This window comes from Ambystoma mexicanum, chromosome 9 (genome assembly GCF_040938575.1).
Source record: "Ambystoma mexicanum isolate Mex_15411 chromosome 9, UKY_AmexF1_1, whole genome shotgun sequence".
Taxonomy (NCBI): Eukaryota; Metazoa; Chordata; class Amphibia; order Caudata; family Ambystomatidae; genus Ambystoma; species Ambystoma mexicanum.
The window spans coordinates 1,218,752,849-1,218,767,994 of record NC_090931.1 but is presented as its reverse complement, the minus strand read 5'-3'; the positions used below and the strand labels follow the sequence as shown (position 1 = coordinate 1,218,767,994).

The following is a 15,146-nucleotide window of genomic DNA, read 5'->3' as shown; positions in this document are numbered from 1 at the left end:
AATGGGGATTTTGCTGCATAAAAGCAGGGCTTTGGGGACTGGAACTTCAGAAGTCGCCACAGGACCTAAAGAATCTGAAGAGGGGAGAAGCTGAGCCATCTACGACGACGACACCACCGGTGGAGCCCTGCTGTACGAAACTCACCACTTTCCAGACGAAAGAGGAGATCTTCTTCCAGGAGAGTCTTCTTCCCCTTGAGCTGGTGGGACCAACCAGTTTGCATTTTTCGCCTTCCTGGATCGTCTCGTGGTCGAATCGCCTGTATCAAGCACCACGGCGGCCGGATAGCCACGCTTCACCACTACCGTGAATAAAAGGGTAGTACCTTTTAACCTGGAAACTCTGCGGCCGGTTTCTTCCCTGGCAGAGCAACGACCTCCAGCTTTCCTCCACGTCGAGATCTTCTCTTCCCCTGGACGAAGCCCGACTTGCACCCGCTGCCAGGAACAACTGCCCCCGCTGGAGCTTTCTCACCATTTCAGGTACTGTGCCCCGCCTGGTCTCCCTTGCAACAGACTGTCCAAGGTGTCCCGTAAATCCTTCACTATCTATCCTGGGGTGACCACAGTCCTGTTAAAATTACCTTTCTAACTTGATACAAGCTGTTTTGACTTTCCTGCAAAGACTTTGAGTGCATTTCCACTGTGTGATCTTGGGCACATTCTGCCTTGGTCTCTCCAAGAGTGGGCCTGGCCTATGAACTTTTTGCTCTGCAGTAGACACTGCCTTTCTTGACTTGCTGTGGTTTCTTAAAAGTGTTGGTACTGTGTGTTTTCCTATTTCTGCCTTTTCTCTCCCTTTTTAAACAAATTATTGGAGTGCCATCTACGGTTACGCGCTCACCTCGGTTTTGCTAAATAAGTGGTGTCTTAACCTAGACTTGTCAAATAATTAACTAGGGAGGTGTACATATTTCTAGTGACTGTGTTTGAACTTGCTTGGCATATTAGTGCCAGTGTATTTTTACAAGTGTGTTTTTAAATAAATAATTATATACTTTTATACCAAGGCTCTGGTCAGTGTTTGCTTGTACTACACTATTTTTGGCCCTATTGTGTATACTCTATATACTGCCTAACTCTTCTTGAGAGAAGTCTGACTGCTCAGCCACAGCTACCAGGTAAATCTGGGTGGTACAGACTGCTACCAATTGGGTTTACTGCCAACTCCTGTGGACTTAAACTTTTTGCAGTGGTCCCTAAGGGAACTGCACAGGTTTCTGCCTAACAGCCGAACAACGATTTTCTGAATCAATTGTACTCAGGGCCAGCAGATATTCTAGTCTTTACTGCAACACCACCTACTCGCTGGTCAATGTAAAATCTGCCCTGGCAGCTCAGCACTCACTCAGCAATAATAATGCGCCTGTTCGCAGAATACATTTTCACCATCTTGCACAGTGCCTCGCACTGTTAGAGTTACAGCAAGCGGTCTATGCTCTTTGCATTTGTTATCCGTTTTCACGGGGGAATAATTGTCGGTAGTTTGCAGGCTTTACGCTCCTAGGGCTTTTGGCTTGTCCCTGATGCAACTGCGAGGTCCTAGTACACTTCTGCCTTCACCACGGTCTTCCGACGTCTGTGACCCAGCAGACTGAAGTGGACATGTCAGGACCGCTCTGTCACCCTCATAATAAGATTAAGGCGTATTATCAAGTCCCAATAAAAAGCAGAACTTGGTTTGAGGGGAGACATGCGAGTAAACAAACTGCAATTTACTCCTCACGTTTACATACAATTTGTTAATGCATAAAAGAAAGACGTATGTATACTGATTTATAACGTCAAGGGACACTTAGCAGACAAACCATGCTGCTCTCCTCCAATACGCACTATTTTATATAAGTAGCCATATGTAGCGTACTCTCACTTCCACTCACTTTAAATTCTGGTAGCCAACTGTGTTTAGGTACCGACATAGCAGCCCAACATTCTGAGAAGTGTATACTCTCTGCATCACACTTTATCCAGGATTTATATTTATTTATTTATTATTAAACTTTGTAGAGCGCACAACAGCCCGAGGGCATTGTGGCGCTGTTACAAGACAACTCGCTTAGTTACAAAATACATGCTTAGTTACAAAATACATTCTTAATCACAAACACAAAACGGGAGGAGGGAAGGGGCGGTGTAGGCGGAGGTTGGGGAGCGGCGAGAGAAAGGGCTGTGTTAGTTGAAGAGTGTGGTTTTTAACACTTTCCGGAAGGCTGAGAGGGAGGTCTCCACTCTGAGTGAGTTGGGTAGGGCGTTCCATAGTTTAGGTGCTAAATGGGGGAAGCCAATCCCACCTGCCTTGGCTCTTTTGATGGGCGGAATGCGAATTTGGTTGGTGTGGCAGGTTCTTTTCGAGCATGAGGAAGTGGCTCTGATAATAATCTCTGAAAGGTAAGGCGGGCTGTGAGTGTTAAGCACTTATGCGCTAGGGTGAGGATCTTGAAGGTTCATGTTCCTTAACGGGGAGCCAGTGAGCAGCTCTCCTAGCCTGTGCAATGTGGTCTCTTTTGGGGATGCTTAGTGCTGCTCTGAGAGCATTCTTTTGTATGACTTGGAGCCTATTTACATTTTTTTCCGAGGTGCCTGCTATGAGAACATTACAATAATTTAGTTTTGCCCCTATGGTAGCTCTATATGAGCCCCTATGGTAGGGGTCTACCTAGACTCCACAGAGTGGAGTCTAGGTAGACCCCTAGTGCCTTTACTGATGAGGAGGCAGCGATGATGGAGTTCTCGATGGTGAAGTTACAATATTGTTTACCAAGTTTGGATGTTTCTTTAGGACCAATGAGGATAACGGGATAACAGGGTAGGACTATGCTACCCTGTGAGGGTTACAACATTTCAAATGCAAAGCTGCACTATCATTGTGTGGAAAAGGAAGCACCCAACCAAAATGCTGGCAGTATCTATCCCAGACAAAACCACATTTCAGAAAAGAACAATGGAAGACCAAGTTTAATTAGACTTACCTTTGTATAGAGATAGATCCGGTCCGTATTTTTACTGGCACAGAACATCAGACCATCAAATATGCGAGAAGGATCCAAATTCTCCACACCTTCTACAACAGTAGTATTAAAGTTTATTCAATTAAATAAATACACATCATTGAGGCAAATTATACGATGACCCTATTGTGTGGGCTTAGAATAAATATTTGCCAATGTAATACAGAGTAAGTTACTCACCTTAGCGACTTCTGTACTCCTAGAACATAATCCACTGTACAACATACGTATTGGTGTTTATCCTATGGGGATGGACCAGAGACTTCTACACAGCAAAAAATATAACTTCCCCTTAAAATTAGTTGCGCAACTTGATGTGGCAGTGGGGGCATGACTAACTCCACCCAACGGCCACACCAGTCAGCCCTTGGATCTGCCCGTCCGGTATCCTAGTCTAACAATATTATGTCTATGGAGGGCAGGGCATATAGAGGAAAGAAGATTATGGCCTATAGGAGTACAGCAGTGAGTTACTTGTTACTCTAACATCCCGTCCCCTTTCCTCCATGCTGATGGGAGATTGAGTAGCATAAGCATCCCAGGGAAGTGGACCTAAAGACATACCCAAAAAGGCTCTGAAGTACTGACTGGACAAGCCTGGCATCTTTTCTGGAACCTTTATCCACACAGTAATGCGTGCAGAAGGCAAAGAGGGATTCCCTTGCAGAAGACTGAGGGGACACAGGTACCCGCTTTGCCAATTATATCCCATCGCACATTTCGCTGAAATGTCAATGCAGCAGCCTAGCTCTTACTGTATTGGCATGACAAACCTTAAGATTATTTTTTTTCTTGAGACTTGCAAGCTTCCAGAATACACACCACAATCCACCTGGTGACTGAAGCCTTTGGGACCTGAATACCTGTGTTCTGTCTGCCGGTTGTAATAAAAAGACAGTCATTGGGCCTCATTACAATAGTGGCGGGAACAGTATGAACGGTGCCGGTAAGGGACTGGCACAGTTCATACTGTCCCGCCGCATCATGAGTTCTGCTCGTGGGTTCCTGACAGCCCGCCAGGTCTTAATTGGCGGGCTGTGCGGCACCCGAGAGCAGAACACGTGATTGCACTGGCACCGTTATTAACGGTGCCGGTGTAACCATGCTCCCCACCCTCATTCTGCCCTATGGGCATCGGGAGCCGGGCAATACGGCCACCCGCGAATGTGCAATTACCGGCCCATTCATCTCGTAACGGGACGGTTATTGCCCAATCGCGGGTGGTGGTGCCGACAGCGAGCATGGCAGTAGCCGCGCCGGCCATACAGGCACGGCTACTGCCATGCTCGTAATGAGGCCCATTGTCTTGGCATGGTCCAGGTAAACTTGGAGAGCTCTCCGGACGTCAAGGCAATGCAGTATCCTCTCTCCTTCCATCTGCAGAGATAGGAAAGGTGGGCAGCACTACCTCATTATCAATGTGATTTTGATGGATTGTGAATTGGTTACAAGTAAGTCTTACACAAAATTACAATTATATGTAGTAACAAAACAGGATACATTAACATACCAAGCTTTGTCCTAATAATAGATAGATAAAACCAATCAATTCTCAATTCCTGCCACAAGAGTTTAAACATCATTACATCCTAAAGAAATCACTTTAATATAACACTGAATTACAAATATACCCTACCTATCACATTGTACTACTATTTCATTTCCCATCTCATTCCCAATACCTTCAATAACTCAAATTAAGGATATTGGGTTCCATCTCATCCTTGCCAAAACAATTCCATGGATATTGTGTCTACATGATATACATATCAATTGATAATGTTATTTCTGTGCGTCCATTAATGTGAACTGCCAAATCAATCTTTGGTAGAAAGGCTGGATACATTTGAAAAACAACATCAACCTTACGGAAAACTGTATATGGCTGTGAAGCTGAGAGAACCAGCATCTGGTTAATTCTTTCATTTAATTTATCATCCTATTGTTCAAATGTATTCCACCTTCAGTTTCTATTGGGCTATCGACTGCCTGCTCAGTTTATAATAAAACCCATTTCATTCTTGATCCATTTCTTAGACATAAATTCCTATTTCTCGGTTACACAGAGATCTGTATTCGTCCTCTTAATACTGTTACTCGACTACCCGCTCTTCTTCCCTTACAAAGCTCTCTGAATTCCTTTGCCTTTCTGGTAAAGGTGGGGGCACTTGAATTGTGTTAAATTTTTACTGGTCTCTTTCTCCTACTCTTTCTAATCTCCCCCTCTTACTCCAACCTTTGAATTCTACAGTGGGTCCTTTTTCAGTCGCTTTCCTAATGCCCTGTCAGCCTCCGAGCCCTCTCTCTACTTTTTGTGATGACCTGGTCTCTTTTCTTTCCTTTCTTCTCCTTTTATAGTCTTCAAAATATCGTAATACTACCCACCCTTCATCTCCTTCACTTTCTCTTCCCTCAAACTACAATTTCTATGGGTAGTCTTAACTCCTACTCATGTTGCTGGCTCCTCTCAGCCTCATAAATTCCTTTCTTCCACCTGCCTCTTTGGTTTACCTCGGAAATCTGTTCCTCAGATCATTTTCTACTTTCACTTGTTTTCAATCTTCCTCATTCTAAATATACTCGTTTGCTCACTACTATTTTTGGTAGTTATTTACCCTCTTAACATTTCTACATTTCTGTGTTTTCTTCTCTCATTTTCCCTCTCATGATAATTGTTCTGCTCCCTCCACAGGTTTTGCATCATCAGTCCTTAGTTCTATTTTTATTTGCTCTTCATTCTTTCTTCCCTTCACATCCACTTATTCCTTTTTGCAAGCCCCCTCCACTTTGGTCATCCACTTAAACACTGGGGGTTATACAAGGGGATCTGAGAAAGAACTACTAGAGACGACTTGCTAATAATGAGCAAAGAGAAATACTTCGAGTAAATACAGGGAACAAAAGGCCACAGTATCGTACCAAGACATTGCAGTCCATTACTGCGAGGTAGATTTCGCCTGAACTTTTTTGGCGCATTTCATTGCAATACAGAGGGGTGGGCACGTGGGTGAGTATGGGTATTAATAAGGTGGGGGTTTGAGGGAGGGGCTGTTAGGTCTATCACTGCGGGGGTCTATCCCTGCACTCATTTGCGATTAAATGTGCACAAAATATTGGGCAAAATCCTATACTTTCTGGCGTGCCAGTTACAGTATGTAGTGTAATGGATGGCGGATGACCCTACTGGAGATACAATTCTCCTGCAACTAACAGTAAAACTGCTCAGAGACTTGATTTGGACTCCACCGCGGAAACGGTATAGCCACCCCAATTAAGTGAAGTTGGGAATACAGATATGGCGTAGGACCTGTAAAATCATGGGATTGGGAGACCCAATATCACCACAGACACCCTTAGCAGCGCTAATGGCGGCGATACATGGGTATAGAACGAGAGTACGGGCACACTGGGAGTCTTGCAGGGTTGCCACGATAGGGGGTATCAAGAACAAAAAAAGGCTGCTAGATTTTACGGAACTACAAGATGCCATACGTATACACAAGCAACAGTTCCTGCTACACAGGACTAGGATAAGTACAATAAAAGGTAGGTGGCCATCTGTCATGGAGGAGATTATAGGGTGTGAAGACATGGAAACACAAACATTTCGGGGGGGGGCATGTTATTTCCAGAATTTATGAGGTATTCATTGATTGCACCTCGAGAGTTCAAATTGAAATGCAGAGGAAGAAAGGTGGGAGGAATTGTTGGGGAGAACGTTTGATGAGAAAGAGTGGCAAAGTATAGTCCCATACCACAAAAAGGTCTCTAGAAATGCCAGGCTGCAGCTAATACAACTCTACATTACACAAAGGGCATATCTAAGACCAGTGGAAATAGCAACATTTAAAGGAACGAGTGAGTGGACATGTACCAAATGGAAAGAGGAAATGCAGGATTGGTACATATGTTTTGGGAATGCCGGGTGGTGAAGGCTTTTTGGGGAAGGGAGGCAAGCAAAGTTGCTCAAGGTGGTATTAATTTAGATATCCAATCCCCAGAAGCATGTTTGTTAGGGGAAGATAAACAATCTTATATATATATATATATATATACTAGCTAAACAAAAAATAGCCATGCAATGGAAAGCGGCCAAGGAGCCAAGTATCAATAGATGGTGGGAAGACCTGAGAAAATGGTCTATGGCAGAAACGGGAGTATGGGAAAGAGCACTGGGAGAACAAAACAGGAACTTGGAGCAGACATACTTCAATGGATTGCCCTAACTGTGACGTTGTTTAACTCAAAAGAGAGTGAAGGCGGGACTCAGGAAGCGCAAGACAGAACCGGGGAAAGTGGATGTAATAACAATGAAGTTAGAACTATACATAGGCAGTTAAGGGGGGAGGGACTGGGAAGTTATAAGGGGACATTGAGATGCTAAATGAAGTTTGTAAGTTTACATTGTTGTTATTGTTGTATGGCATATACTAATAAAAAAAGTTGTAAAAAATAAATAAAAATACAATAGTGGTCAAAATCGTATTCGTAGTAATGGATGTGATATAATCTTGCATTTCCAAGGGCCTCATCTCAAACATGTATAAGATTTTATAGAGTATTGAACAAACTACACTAAGTAAACACCAATTGAAATGAGAGCGAGATTTGGGAGACCACTAAGGAACAATGGGAACACATGTCGATCAGGGCAACCCACTCATCAAGGTGTGTACACAAAGAGTACACATAAACCTATACAAAAATGGTATTTAGATCTAGAAAAACACCTTAAGATGAACGGCTGCAAATCACGGCTATGTTGGAGGGGAAGTGGGTTCATTTGTCCATGTATGGTGGTTGTGCCCAGTTATAGTCCTATTCTGGGAACGGGTCACACAATATATAGAAAAGGTAATCAGACAAGATGTGTCAGACCCAAGTGTGATATTATTGGGACTACTAGTTAAGGCAATATACTCCCTATTTTCTTCAAAGGGGAAACTAGTAACGTCTATGTTACTGGCAGCCAAGGAGGGGTGTACTGGCCTATATGGAACTCTAAAGATTTGTGGTAGGTATCGGCACCCTGGACCTCTTTTGTGTGGTATTTCTAAATTTCCCCATAGGAAAAGAGTTGGTCTTGCTGAAAATGTGTAATATGGGGCCACTTTGAAAATTATTTACAGGGCCTCTTTTGGTTTCCAGTCCATGCCTTCGGTGTGGGCCGCACACCCCAGATTCCCACTTGGGGTTAGTCAATTTCTTTCTGCTTCTTAATGAGTTAAAAAATAAACTTAGATAGTTTTTCAAAAATAAAGTCTTTTCTGCTGTTCAAAAATAAGAATGTATTCAGTTCACATAGTTTCATGCTTTATTGGTTAAACTTCACCAATAAAGCCTTTACTGTATGTTGAGGCAAAATAAAAAACCCATATGGCTAATGCATTTCGGAGTTTTCAAAGTTCAACAATGCATAATGCATAAAAACCACAAAGGACATAACCACCAATACTCTGGCTTGGGCACAACGATGATTTTACCATGAACAGTTAGACTGATGAAAACTTTTTTCTTTCTCTCTCTCTCTCTCTCTCTCTCTCTCTCTCTCTCTCTCTCTCTCTTCGACTGTGGAATTCTTGTTGAATCTGTCTGTCCTTGTGGGCTCCCTGTTTAAATTTTACAAATTTGTGGTTTTTATGCATTGTTGAACTTTGATCTGAACATGTGCATGTGTCTAATGTAACGTTGATATTGCCATTTACAAATACTGCAATGTGTGCAATACAGTAATACCCTGGCTCTGAAGAAGGATAGATTCCGAAATGCATTAGCCATATGGGTTTTTTATTTTGCCTCAACATACGGTAAAGGCTTTATTGGTGAAGTTTAACCAATAAAGCATGACACTATGTGAACTGAATAAATTCTTATTTTCGAACAGCAGAAAATACTTTATTTTTGAAAAACTATCTAAGTTTATTTTTTAACTCATTAAGAAGCACAAAAAAATTGACTAACCCCAAGTGGGAAACTGGGGTGTGCGGCCCACACCGAAGGCATACAAGCCTAGGTCCTTTTTTCTCAATGGAGAGATTGACCACAGATCTGAGAGAAACTCAAAACATTCACCCGATTATGGCAACTTTGATACGTTTTCTTTCCCTAGAGAACAGAGATTTAACGTGTCTTGAAAGACTGCGAGATCTACAACTGTTTGTAATGTTTCCGGATTAGAACCATACATGTTATACTGTAAAACTGTGTATACGCTACTTCATATTTGATGTTGCGCCTAGCCAGTTTTATGCATATGAGAAGTGATTGGGAAATGAAGAGTGGAACCGCGAAAGGGGGAGGGAGAGGAAAGGGGGTATTAACCCAAAGTACAAAAAGTAATATTATGTAAGAGCGTTTTTCTCAGAAGCTTGTACCGAAGGAATTTCAATAAAAACTTGTTCTGAGAAATGCAACAAAGTAGTTCGTTGATTAAATTCATTAGCAACAAGGATCCGTTCTGGGGAGTTACTAATACTGATTCATGATGGAAATGGCAGAGCAGAACAGGTCCCCATGGAGATGGGTCTAGCTGATATTGCTCCATCAAGTTACCGAAGGCGATTGGCTTGAAGTACCCATCCCCCATTGGGTAGATTCGAGATTTGGAAGTACGAGAGGAATAAGTGTAAATTGAAATACTGGGAAGTATAGCACAAGAGTGAATCCATTGTTTCTTTATAAGATTATTATTGGATTTGTGGGTTTCAAGTATAGGGTCGGTACCTATATCTGCAATTGATGATCACTTTCATGCACTGAACTCTTTAGGATCTTAACTCTTAATGCTCATGGTCTGAACTCTGCAATGAAGAAAAAGTGTTCTGAGGAAGTTGCAAATGAAATCAATATCACCATGCTTTAAGAGACCCATTGCATTCTTCAAGCTGAATATTGGTTGCACAATGGCGGATAACCTATGCAGTTTTTTGCCTCATCTAAAGAGAAAAAAGAAGCACTTCTATTTTGAGCTCTAAAAGCATCCGGTTTGCTAATTTAGGAATTTTGAATAATGTTAACGGATGTTGCCATCTCCTGAAGGGTACCCTATTTGGTTGTCGGATGACAGTACGCTTTTTCTTATACTACATATACAACTTTTTTTAGGGGCCTTATCCTGTGTGACTCTCAAAATAATATATATTTACTTTAAGTTACTTTTTAAGTTACAATAGTGTGATTGCTATATTATTATAATTCGAATTTGACACTGAAAGTGCTATCGTGTCCATCTTCTTTTTCTCACCCATCCCCCTCCTTTTTTGCTGGTTCTGAATTTTCTTCACTGGTTGTGTTAGATGATTTTACAGTGTTTTGCTTCACACACTGTCATAAATAAAAAGAAGGATGGAAACAAAAACGGAAAAAAGAAAACAGTAGCATATCACAGGAATTTAACCTTCATGGACGCATCAGACACGGGAGGCCTCTGCCCCCATTACTATTTGTCCTCATGATGGAGCACATAGTGAACACGGGGAGAAGAGAGATCACCGCCCTTTATGTGCATGATTTTCTACTTTTTTCAGGAAAATGCAATACGTTGATAAAGATGGAGCTACGCGTAGTGGATAAGTTCAGCAAAGTATTCAGCCTAAAAACAAAGTCAGACAAATGGGAACTGTTCTGTTTAAATCGAGAGGTAGAAAGAGAGCTCCCACACTCGACAATATAGATTGCACAAGATGTGTACAAATTTTTAGGTGTGAAGATGCGCAGTGCCCGACAGAAAATATTTCACAGTAACCCAATGATCGCTCTGCACTAAGAGCAAAGGTGGAGAAATGGATAAAGTACCCAATGTTATGGTAGGCAGACTATCACTTGCTAAAATTATTATAATCTCCAAACTGCTGAACCTATTTACCAGCATTTTGTATAAGGCAAAGCTGGAATCATTGCTAGATACAAAATAATTGATTGAAGTTAGTATGCACAGCCAAGATGATCGAAGGGTCAACAGAAAGTTAAACATGACATACGTGACAGGTAATATAATGTTAAGTGGTCTTATATAGCGCTCTTCCGCCTATAATGTTGGCCTTGCTGCATTTGGCTCTGTAAGAAGGAAAGGTGGGGTGTGTTAGTCAGATAGCGGGAAGGCTGATGAAGAAACCTTTGATGTTGATGGATGCATGTCGCAAGTACCCGTTACCTGTGTGTCGATATAAAAATCTCTAAATTGTTTGTGGTTGGCACCGACGGCAAAGGTTAGATATATGGGCATCCCCCGGACTGTGGAGTGCAACAACTGACAGCATGGCTGTTGATAGAAGATACATAGGGTCTATATCTCTGACGTACACTAGATTTAGGAGGTCATCTGTAGGAGTGTGGGAGGTGTAAGGATGCAAGATTTTATAAGTGAGGAGTTAGTTGCGGCCAGGGGGCTGTGAAAAGTGGGGGCGAGGAAGGAGGGATGTCATTTCACCAAAATGTCAGGGGTATCGGAAGTGACATTACACAACCCTTGACCACTGATGACATCACGGGAATTGGTGGTATGTGACCCCGCCCCTAAATGACATCACGGAAAGCGATGGAACACAACCTTTCACCCCTTGATAAAACAGGAAGTGGCATCACATAGCATTGTTCCCAAGTACACTACAAAATAATATGCTTACGATATCACTATAATGTGATCTTCATTTCATGCAAGAATGGATCACCATATGTATCGTTAATATCAGTCTGTATAGGCTCATATTACCAAATGATTGTGAATGCAAGCAGAAGTCCAAGGCCAAATGATAATGATGTTATTATATAGCACTTATGCTTAAGCGCTTTATATAGAACAAATATACATACAATATCACCCAACCTGTGTTGGTACTCATTTATCGACCTCAGAAGGATAAAAGGCTGAGTTGAGGTGTTTAAGAACAGACTAAATTAGTGACTCATCCCCTGAAGTGTGCCTGAAATAAACCTTTAATGAGTCTAGCAATTATTGTATAGAATTCCAGAAAGACAAATGATTTGTTATTTCTATTTTGTTATTAACGGTCACTGCTCAAAGTGTTATACTTTTGGTACCCTCTGTTTTTTTTAAATGGTCTAAACAAGAAAGCCATCCACTCCAGAAACAAAAAGCCACATGGCACTGACCACAGCGAAGGAGTTTACAAAAAAAGAAGGTTTTTTAAGGGGTAGCAAAGGAGACCACAGGGGTAGCAAGGGAGAAATCAGGGGTCGCAGCTGCGACCCCTGGCGACCCCCAAATGACTTCCCTGCAAGGGCATTGCAACTTCCATGCTCTTGGTGGTAGATTTCACTGAGTGCAAAGGTGCAGACCAGCAATGGATATGCATGGTTGTAGTATAAAAAACAATACAAGTGTAATGTTCCAAAGTGGCTCCATGTTGTGTCTGTGTGCACTGCACACCAGCAGAGTCTATGTGGTGATGTGTCTGGTATACATGCAATTACAAAGAGTGAAATTCAGCTATGTGTTAGGTATGCAGGGAGCAGTATGGTGAGAAGCAAAGTTGTAATGTGTAACTCAATAATTAGTAGTATATGTTTTATGTGTTATGTATGCATGCTGCAGATGTAGTGGATGGTAAACAAAGATTTAGTTAATTGATAGCCATGCATGCTAATCACAATGAGTCAAACATTTTTAGCTAGCATTTCAGGCAAAAAACAGTAAGCCTAGCTATGCATTAATGGGTCAGAGGTATAATGAGCTATGCAGATTTATTGATTGCTAGACATATTCACTCTGGATAATTGCTACTCTAAACACGATACAATGCTATTCTAAACAGAACAAGAATATAGCGGGAATTGCAGGCAAAATGTGGGTCAATCTAGCTTTGTTATGCAGTCTGCTGTTTAGTGAACTATACAGATGTAGTGGTGCTAAAACACTAAGATTCATTCTAGTTAAGTGCTAGTCAAGTCGTTTAACACAATGGGTCAGTCAACGATTCTTTGCTAGGATTTCAGACAAAAAGGAAACAATCTAGCTATGTGTTATGTGGCCAGCAGTATAATTAGCTATATCAATTAAAAACTGCTGTGTAGCTTAACACAATGATTCTATAAACTTATTGTCAGGTGTTCAGAGGTAGATGTAACGAGCTCAAGAGTTGTTTGCATACACAAACTAATTTGTCTAAAAGGCTTTGTGTAAAGTATACAGGAAAAAAACAGTGAGCCAGACGTGTGTGTGCGTGTGCATGTGTGTGTGTGCATGCGTGTCTCAGATGTGGGTTGCAGTGTAATGAGCCATACAACTGTGTGGCTGGCATATTAATTATTTCAGCTGTGTGCCAAGGTATTAAGGCAGAGACATCAGGATTCAAACAGATTTACTGGTACAGATGTATACAGAGTGAGGCGTCAGAAATGGAAGACGGACAAGTAGAGTTTTCTCACAAGTAGCCATTTTATTAAATAATAAGGGTGAGATAAACGCCTCACTTTCGCTAACCTAATGAGGATTTCCCTGTCTGTGAAACTAAGACTAAAGGAAAACACTCTAATATCAAACACACACTTATTCATACAAATAAATCATACAGGTATCATGGCCATTTAAACTCAATAAAATAACATTTATATTCAAACAAACCTTGTAACCATGTATCCTTGTAACCAGGGTCAGATCCCCATTCCAGGATTAATTCAGGATATTTCAAACCAAAGTTCGAATCAAGAAAGTTATTTTCAACGGCCAAGTTCCGCTCCAAATACAACACAAAGTTCTTTTCATTCCATAAGTATTTCACTTGACACTTGGAGTGTCTTATTGCTACACAGGATTTATCACTCTTCAACATGTTTGTCAAAGTTTGCACACGATCTTGCTTGATAAACCAAAAAGTCTTTCTATTCACAATTCTAGTCAGTAATCAATATAATTTCTCTTCTTTGAAGAATAATAACTACTTTCACATTTCTTCTTCATAAATAAAGTATTGTAAGGATGGTTTTACCACAGTTCATCATAACACATTAGTGAACTTGCCACTTTCTTTGCACCACAGCCTTCTACCACACTGCAGTACTTCAATTATCTTCTTCCAGGTCCACTAACCTGACAGGACTAACTACTAATGGTCTCTTTCCTGGTATACTCGCCTGCCAGGATAACACTCCTACCATTACTACAAGTACTCTGTGGTGAGGTTTGCTTCAAACTATCCACACTTACATCCTTAATATGGAAAGTAAATTTTTCTAAAGCTGCTTCTTGGAAAAGTCTTTGACTTTGAACACCACCACTGGGGTTCACAACTTCTTCCACAAGGGTATAGTATACATTGACATGGTTTGGCCCATTGATTTGTTTGCCATGTGCAATGCAGGTTATATTCCACTCCCCCTTGGTGATTTCTACAAGGAGGGGGTCTCCCCCTGCCACCTTTGGATTACTCATTCACCACCAATTAGCTGCTGGTAATGTTTCTTTTTCAGGTATCCCTCATTAAGAAAGCTGTATTCCCTTTTATTTAGAATTGTCTTTCTTTGTCTTAGGCAATGCTGTTCATCTTCCCTTTCAGGTAATCTCCCTTTTTGCAGATTACATTCATTTTGTTCCAATAGTGTCCCTTCTTTACTTTGACAATAAAAGTTACAATAGTTTCCCACTTGGTCTCTCTCAAAATGCTTTAATTTAACAGTTCGGCATTTAAAGGGGTAGCTTTGAGACAGCAGAGCGCCCAAGGGTTACTAGTGAAGGACAACGTACTGTCTTTCCTTGTTTTATTTTCAAATTTGTTTATTGGCATTTATTATTTAGTACATTTACAGGACACCAAGTATGTCCGTAATTCGAGGATAATGAGCATTTCAGAATAAAACATTTAATAAATTAACATTACAACATTAACCATCTCCCAGTGTTTTTCGTGTTGAGCTAATGCCGCTTGGTGGAGGGGGGAAAGAGGGGGGGGGCATGCCTGTGAGAGCCCAATGAGGTAGCAGCGAAATGGTCACAGGTCTTGCCAACTCAGTTCATGGGTCTGTTTTCAGTGGATTCATACCAGTTCATGGGGGCTTGTCATCTGAGGGGTAAACCAGGGAGTCTGTGAGTTCTTTCCAGGCCTCCAGGGTCATACTACAGTCATCTGTGGATCTGGCTACACTGTCCTCCCAAGCCGTTGTTTCTGCTCGTACCCAGCGTTT

At 41.6% G+C, this 15,146-nt stretch overlaps 1 protein-coding gene across 4 annotated transcripts in view; it reads right to left on the bottom strand.

The window, feature by feature from the left end:
• ZRANB3 (zinc finger RANBP2-type containing 3) overlaps nt 1–15,146 on the bottom strand; it is a 2,038,675-nt gene that overhangs the window by 540,778 nt on the left and 1,482,751 nt on the right. For 3 of the 4 annotated variants that reach the window (XM_069616553.1, XM_069616554.1, XM_069616556.1), the window contains one exon: nt 2,970–3,061. In XM_069616553.1, coding sequence (XP_069472654.1) covers nt 2,970–3,061 — 92 coding nt within the window. The remainder of the gene's footprint in view (nt 1–2,969; nt 3,062–15,146) is intronic. The other variant, XM_069616555.1, reaches the window with a different exon arrangement.